At 34.1% G+C, this 7,563-nt stretch overlaps 2 protein-coding genes across 5 annotated transcripts; both read left to right on the top strand.

Annotated features, from left to right (window-relative positions):
• LOC107432433 (uncharacterized) lies at positions 1-2,728 on the top strand. Its single transcript, XM_060812883.1, has 2 exons — positions 1-518; positions 2,031-2,728. The coding sequence occupies exons 1-2, from the start codon at positions 111-113 to the stop codon at positions 2,550-2,552; spliced, it is 930 nt and encodes a 309-aa protein (XP_060668866.1). The 5' UTR covers positions 1-110; the 3' UTR covers positions 2,553-2,728.
• An 876-nt stretch (positions 2,729-3,604) lies between these two features.
• Positions 3,605-7,563, top strand: LOC107432436 (protein arginine N-methyltransferase PRMT10). Of its 4 annotated transcripts, none has more exons than XR_009634954.1 (9): positions 3,605-3,899; positions 4,279-4,471; positions 4,564-4,669; positions 5,253-5,442; positions 5,998-6,183; positions 6,315-6,398; positions 6,567-6,784; positions 6,935-7,064; positions 7,281-7,563. XR_009634954.1 is itself a non-coding variant. In XM_016043577.4 (8 exons), exons 1-7 carry the CDS (start codon positions 3,693-3,695, stop codon positions 6,741-6,743), a joined length of 1,143 nt encoding a protein of 380 aa, XP_015899063.2. In that variant the 5' UTR covers positions 3,606-3,692; the 3' UTR covers positions 6,744-6,784; positions 7,281-7,563. The 4 variants fall into 4 exon arrangements, 2 of the variants coding, with proteins under 2 accessions (XP_015899063.2, XP_015899062.2); XR_009634953.1 differs by having other exon boundaries at positions 7,268-7,563; XM_016043577.4 differs by lacking the exon at positions 6,935-7,064 and having other exon boundaries at positions 3,606-3,899.

The raw sequence follows: 7,563 nt of genomic DNA, 5'->3' as shown, positions 1-7,563 counted from the left end.
CAAACCCTCAATTCCAAACACACCGCATCCAAATCCATTCCTCTTTATCTTTTGCTTAGCCAAATTACCAGAACCCTCTCGTTTTCCAAGCCGATCTCTTTTTCTCCGAAATGGCACGGACAAAGCAAACCGCTCGCAAGTCCACCGGAGGAAAAGCTCCGAGGAAGCAACTGGCAACTAAGGCCGCCAGGAAGTCGGCTCCGGCCACCGGAGGAGTGAAGAAGCCCCACCGTTTCAGGCCCGGAACGGTGGCTCTGAGGGAAATCAGGAAGTACCAGAAGAGCACTGAGTTGCTGATCCGCAAACTTCCATTCCAGAGGCTGGTGAGGGAAATCGCTCAGGATTTCAAGACCGATCTTCGTTTCCAGAGCAGTGCAGTCGCGGCTCTTCAGGAGGCTGCCGAGGCTTACTTGGTCGGTCTGTTCGAGGATACTAACCTCTGCGCGATTCATGCCAAGAGGGTCACGATCATGCCGAAGGATATCCAGCTTGCTCGTAGAATTAGGGGCGAGAGGGCTTAGATCCGGCATTAAATATAATTGTAGTGGTGGTATTCTAATAGTAAAGTTTCAATCTGCGTGTTTATCTGTTTAGAAGATTCTAGATTTAGATCTTGCTCTTTCACTCCTCTCTCTCTTCATCTTTAGGTTCGGTTTTTTCAAATTTTTTAGTATTCGAGATGTAAAATCTGTTGAAAATCTAATAGCTAATTGGATTTGGTTTTCTATTCTGAGTTATCTTTATTTATTATTATTATGATTATTATTATTATTATTATTATTATTATGATTATTATTATTATTATTATGATTATTATTATTATTATTATTATTATTATTATTGTCAATGTTCTTTCAAATTCGTCGTTGTTGTTCCTCAAGAAATCTGATCTTGAGCAGCTAAAATTCTATTCTGTAATTAATCCTTTTTTTTTTTTCATTTAATGTCCGTTTCTTTTTTTGCGTATTATAGCTTCTTACAATTTTAAGCAAACCCATTTTTTATTTACCTAATATGCTTATGGTTTAGTGTTTTTTATTTTTTTAATTTAATTATATGGTTTAGTTACTTACCTTTTTTATTACTCAATTTTCTTATTGTAGTTCTTAATTTACTGTTAATTTACAATGTTAGGCATAACTTCTGATTAATGAAGCATTAGATTTGATCTTTGGTGAACATTTGTTTAATTTTTAATGTTAAAATTGAAAGATACCTATAGTTTTTCTTTTAACAAAATAAATATATTCATGTCTTTGAAAAAAATAAATGTCATTATGAAAATTTGAATATATGTATAAGAAAAAGAATTTGAAAATGAACAATAATCAATTAGAATAACTTTGCATTATTTTTCGTTTGTTATTAAATTGTTAAAATGATTTCATTGGTTTTTATTTTGTTGAATTTCCACATAATTTGCAAACGTACATTTAATTATTTGTTTACCAGCTTTAAGATTTTTTTTTTTTTTTTTTTTTTTGGAGAACAAACTTTAAAATTGATGTTGGTAAAAACCATAATAAAATCGAATCAACTTCAAATTTGAAGGGTGTAATCTCAAATTTAATTCTTCTCCCCCAAATTATATACTTTTAATACAACAAATGAAATATTTTCATTTTCATATATGGTGCAAGAACATGGCAACAAAAATTGATTATTTTAAATAATAATGTCTGAAAAAATTTAATAAAAAGAATTAAGTTCATATTTTTAAGAGAGATAAAAGAGTGCCCCCAAAAAAATTCTAAAAAGCCCAATATGATTTGAGGTCGGCTGTTAATAATCCGCCAAACTTTCTTTTTTCCCCGGGAAGGTAAAAATGGAAAAATGAAAACTATCCCGCTCCCGCAAAAACCTATTGGTTATTTCGGAGTGCCACGGATTGCGATCCGTGTGTCATAAATTTTAGAAATTATCAGCCGTCGATTATCAGACTAATCAGCGGTCCGCAGTCAATTCCAAAAAGTTTTACATAAAACACAAAATTTTCAAATTCCCGCCTTTCCTAAATTCTACAGCCATAAAATGTCCCCCAAACCCTTCATTGGTCATTCCAATCCAATCCACTTTCAGCTTTTTCGCAGCCAAATTACCAAAATCCCTTCGTCTTTCACAGCAATCTCCTTTTTCCCAAAATGGCACGGACAAAGCAAACCGCTCGCAAGTCTACCGGAGGCAAGGCTCCGAGGAAGCAGCTGGCAACTAAGGCCGCCAGGAAGTCGGCTCCAGCCACCGGAGGAGTGAAGAAGCCTCATCGTTTCAGGCCCGGAACTGTGGCTCTGAGAGAAATCAGGAAGTACCAGAAGAGCACCGAGTTGCTGATCCGCAAGCTTCCATTCCAGAGGCTGGTGAGAGAAATCGCTCAGGATTTCAAGACCGATCTTCGTTTCCAGAGCAGCGCCGTTGCGGCTCTTCAGGAGGCTGCCGAGGCATACTTGGTTGGTCTGTTCGAGGATACAAACCTCTGCGCTATTCACGCTAAGAGGGTTACAATTATGCCCAAGGATATTCAGCTCGCTCGTAGGATTAGGGGCGAGAGGGCTTAGATCCAAAAATTGACACCTCTTTAAATATAGTAGTAAAGTTTCAATCTCTCTGTTTTTTGTGTTTGGAAAATTCTAAAACTAGATCTTGCTCTTTTCCTCTGGTTTATCAATGTTTTAGCTATGGGGATGTAAAATTGTTGAAAATCTAATAGCTAATTGGATTTCGCTTTCTATTATGTAATTGCAGAGATCTTGTGGTTTACTTTTAGATACTTGAATCGAAGCCAAAGGATTACGATTATATATTGATGATTTATATACTTTCCAACTTTTTTTTTTTTTTTAACTCAATTTTCTTGTTGATATCAATTTACGTCTTAATTATGTACATTAGATCTGTTGTTAACATTTTTTTTTTTTAATTTTCTCTTTAATATAATTTTAATTATCTCTTTAACAAGTTAGAATTGGAAGATCTCTTTAATTTTTTGTTTTCACGAAAAACCATATGTAAAATTTAAAATGTAGAAAAGAAAAAAAAGAAGAATTTCATAAGAACCATATGTTCAATTGGAATAACTTTATTGTTCAAAATAAGATAATTTTCTTTTCATTTTTGTTGATTTTTACATAATTTGCAAACATATAACTTTATCTATTATGTTTACCAACTGACTATTATTGGTAAAAAGAATTAAATTAAATTTTAAGTGTGAAGTCTCTAATTTAATATTTTCTTAAACTACGTACAAAGAAATGAAAATTTTTCATTTCATATATAGTGAAGGATAATAATGTCACCAAAAAAAAAAAAAGAAGAATAAAAAGAAATAAGTTCATATATTTTAAAATGACAAAAAAAGGTTCATATTTTTGAACGAATTCTAGATTTACGAAAATTACTAACACACATATATATATACATATATATATATATATATTTTCTCACAAAAATATTTAATCAGTTAAAGTTAGATATTTAAAAAAAAAAAAAAAATCTTGGTAAGAAATAATAATAAAAAAAGCTTTTTGGTTTATATAACAAACTCGGCGGGGCCTAGCGAAAAGTAGAGCGGGCCTGACCCACCCACAGCTACAGCGACTTTTGCCCTAATATACCAACCCTTTTCACTTTCTCTCACTCGTCGTCTTCCTCTTTCTTTTCTGGAGAGCTTCCAACATACATACATACATACATTCATGGGGAGCTTCCCAAACCGCGTCGTAGACGGCCGAAGCTCCACCAGTAATGGCGGTGCTTCTGTGGTGGATAAGGGAGTGGATTTTGCCCAATATTTTTGCACCTACGCCTTCCTTTACCACCAGAAGGAGATGCTCTCCGACCGAGTTCGCATGGACTCTTACTTCAACGCCATCTTTCAGAACAAGCACCACTTCCATGAAAAGGTATATGCACGTTGGCCTTTGTGTGCTTTTCCTTTTTCTTTCTTTCATTCATGCATTCTTTCTTTAGCTTTCTGTTTCGCGGCTTTGATACATGTGAGAAAAAGAACTCGTTTTTGGAGTGGATGGAAAAATGTTATGTCAAAATCTTTATTTGGCTGAGCCTCTTGTTCCAGCTACTATTTTGGGTTGAAGCTCCTATAGAATGAGGAATTTTTTTTTTTTTTTTTATATGAATTTCGAAATTTTGGGATGGAGATGGAGAAATTTTTGTTTTTGTTTTGTTTTTAAAGTTGGTTTGTATTTGTTTAAGCTTTATGAAATCATAAATTTTCGTGAAGTAGCTGATTTGGGATTGAAAATTGGTAACTTTGTGGTGAAGACTGTGTTGGATGTGGGAACTGGGAGTGGCATTCTGGCAATCTGGTCAGCTCAAGCGGGTGCAAGGAAGGTTTATGCCGTAGAAGCCACGAAGATGGCAGAACATGCTCGAGCGCTTGTGATAGCAAATAATCTTCAAGATGTGGTTGAAGTGATTGAGGGTTCTATAGAAGATGTTACTCTCCCAGAGAAAGGTTTGTATTGCTAACTTATCCTTGCTCATTAAGTTCAGATCACCTCTGTCTTGATTTTTACAAGTTTTATATGTGAGCTGGTTTATTTGCAGTGGATGTAATTATCTCCGAGTGGATGGGATATTTTCTTCTGCGTGAGTCTATGTTTGATTCTGTAATATGTGCTCGTGACCGTTGGTTGAAGCCAACTGGAGTAATGTAAGTGAGCTTATGCATCTATGTCTTTTGTAAATTAGGTTGCTTTGATTCTTTGAATGCAAATTTGCCTTTTGCCTGGCTGTTGTTTATGTCTCATTATTCAGATAATGTAATTCTTTTAGCAGCTAATTCACCTAAATGGCTCCCTAAGTGTTGTACAGCAGTACTTGCACCAATTGAAATCAAAGAGAAAAGAAAAACCAAACAATAAAGAAGCTACATTGTTAGTGTGAGGTTTTATGTCTGTATTCTTGATTCAATTGTATATTCTTAAAAATACTTCTTCATTGCTGTATAAAACACTTTCTGAAGTCTATGTTTGGTATGGCATTTGGTTTTCGGGTTTATAGATCATTATATGTACTATGCATCCACCAAGATTTTAAGAACAACCTTGCATTTTTGTTCTTCCCTTTTAATGAGTGGTGTTGTGTATTGTCTATCAAAAAATAAGAGAGATTAATTTGAGCTTTTTGCTGCTGCTATTGTTATTATTAATTCTGCCATCTTTGATACTTTTTAGCTATTTTTAAATGGTAGTTTTGGAATCTTCTTGGTTGACCCAGCAAAATTTGTTTATCAGGTATCCAAGTCATGCTCGTATGTGGATAGCACCTATCAGGTCTGGATTGGGAGATCAAAAAATGAGCGATTATAGATCAGCTATGGATGAATGGTATGGTTTTGTGGATGAAACAAAAACTTATTATGGTGTTGATATGAGTGTTCTAACAAAACCGTTCTCTGAAGAGCAAAGGAAATACTATCTACAGGTAAGCTCTTTATTCTTTTGACCATTTGAGTTTTTTTCCCCCCTCTTTTTTTCTAATCATTGGTGATGCATTGACCGTTGACCTTCTGTCTCTTTCATTTTGTTGCATGCATTATGAATGTGGGGGTGAATTAAATTTGTTTGCAGGAATCTAGCCTCCACTTGTTTTTCAAACGATAGGATATGAGCTTGGTGATTAAAGTTACACTGTATGTAGTCTGGTTGGTATATATATTATCCTCATGTAATTTAACTGAAAGAATTATATGATATAAACATCTTTTAACTGTATTATGATTTTTTAAAATTGAATAATATTTTATTGAACTGAAGTCAGGTATAACTATGTTTATTTTCTAAGCTAAATAAAATAAAGTGTTATCCTAGCTTATGTGATCTTGACATCTGTTAGTTATATCACTGGTCATATATTAGCATATAGAAAAAGCTAATAATGTTCATCAATGGCTTTTTTGTGAAGAACTGAAGGTGAAATTGATGCATGCTCTTTTAGAGTGTCCTACAACTTAAAATGCATGATATAAAATTTATGTAGACATCAATGTGGAACAATCTTCATCCACATCAAGTTATTGGGACTGCTGCCGTAGTAAAGGACATTGACTGTTTAACTGCCACTGTGGATGACATCCTTGAAGTTCGTGGAAGTGTTTCTTCGTCAATTACTTTAGAAAACACAAGACTCTGTGGGTTTGGGGGATGGTTTGATGTTCATTTTCGGGTATGTTGATCTTCAGTGTTCGTTTCTGTTATTGGACAAACGTCTTCATGCTAGTTTTAAATCTTTTATAAGCATCATATTGGCTTTTTTTTTGTTTTTTTGTTTTTTTTTTTTTTGGTATTGTTAACCAGGGAAGCAAAGATGACCCAGCTCAGCAACAAATTGAGTTGACAACTGCTCCTAGTATAAATGATAGCACACATTGGGGTCAACAGGTTTGAATGATAGAATTTTATGCCTTTCAATTTCAGTATGATAGTATAAAAGTAGGGTTTTTTTATGCATCTAATCACTTTTTTCTTTAATAATTTTTTATAATAAATTTTAATTTTTCTTATTTATTTATTTATGTTATCCTATACTTATTCTCGTTTATTGAATAGGGGTTCCCCTTTCACCCTCCAGTTCGTGTCACTGAAGGGGACAACTTGAATATTTCTTTCTCAATGAATCGCTCAAAGGAGAATCATCGATTAATGGAGATTGAGTTTGGCTGTGAGATTACACAGTGTTCTGGCAACATGGTTCCATGTTTCAGGAATAAATTCTTCATAGAGTGAAAAAAAGCTAGTCACCTAATTTGGCTGTAACGTTGACAAAGGTAAATCTATTTGCTTTTTGCTTTATTAGATATGCAGCACAGAGAGTCTTTTGGTGGATCCAATTTGGTCTTGCATGGTTAATGGATGGATCTCTGCTCTTACTTTCACTTGGATATCTGATAGAACAGTTTTTATCACTACAATGGCAGATTTCCATCCTTGAATTCATATGGTTAATTGGAAAATTGCTCGACACTGCAAACCTAATGGTGAAATTATTAAAAAGTAATTACAAGCGAAATTATATGAAGTTGGAATCGTGGCAGCTTGATTTGTGAGGTCAATCTCAACTTACTAATCCCCGTAGGTTGTATCAATTTATTTGTCTAACTTTAGCTGCTTATATGGTATGTGCCATTGTATGCTTTACACAATGCTTGGTTCAAGAATTTTTTTGCTTGCTTTTGGCTTCTTTATTACCGTAAGGAATGGAGTAAGCTTTCCTCTCTAACTGCATTTAATTTGTTAATGTTAATTTCCAGTGCATGGATGCAGGGTCATGTTTATCGGTTTGTTACAGTGCCTGATTGGATTCTCTCATATGATGAGTTCTACAAGTCAAGTTCCACAACTTCTGTGGGAATTTTGCTGCTATTTTGCTACTTGTATGTACTTTATGTTATTTGGCCGCAATATGTCAACTTCATATTGCTGTCTTTTTTCCTAGAATTTTTTGGTTACATATTGCGTAGCGGTGAAAAATTATATATAATGACAACTGTCTGATAAAATACTCAAAAATGAAAGTTATAAATTATAATGTCTGGTTGAGAAACAA

This window comes from Ziziphus jujuba, chromosome 11, assembly GCF_031755915.1.
Source record: "Ziziphus jujuba cultivar Dongzao chromosome 11, ASM3175591v1".
NCBI lineage: Eukaryota > Viridiplantae > Streptophyta > Magnoliopsida > Rosales > Rhamnaceae > Ziziphus > Ziziphus jujuba.
The sequence above is the reverse complement of the archived record's forward strand: the minus strand, read 5'-3'. Positions and strand labels throughout refer to the sequence as shown.

Coding starts and splice junctions, on each gene's coding strand:
- LOC107432433 (XM_060812883.1), top strand. CDS start 111: ATGGCACGGACAAAGCAAACCGCTCGCAAGTCCACCGGAGGAAAAGCT. Junction 519..2,030: donor GAATTAGGGGCGAGAGGGCT/TAGATCCGGCAT, acceptor CTACAGCCATAA/AATGTCCCCCAAACCCTTCA.
- LOC107432436 (XM_016043577.4), top strand. CDS start 3,693: ATGGGGAGCTTCCCAAACCGCGTCGTAGACGGCCGAAGCTCCACCAGT. Junction 3,900..4,278: donor AGCACCACTTCCATGAAAAG/GTATATGCACGT, acceptor TTTGTGGTGAAG/ACTGTGTTGGATGTGGGAAC. Junction 4,472..4,563: donor TGTTACTCTCCCAGAGAAAG/GTTTGTATTGCT, acceptor GTTTATTTGCAG/TGGATGTAATTATCTCCGAG.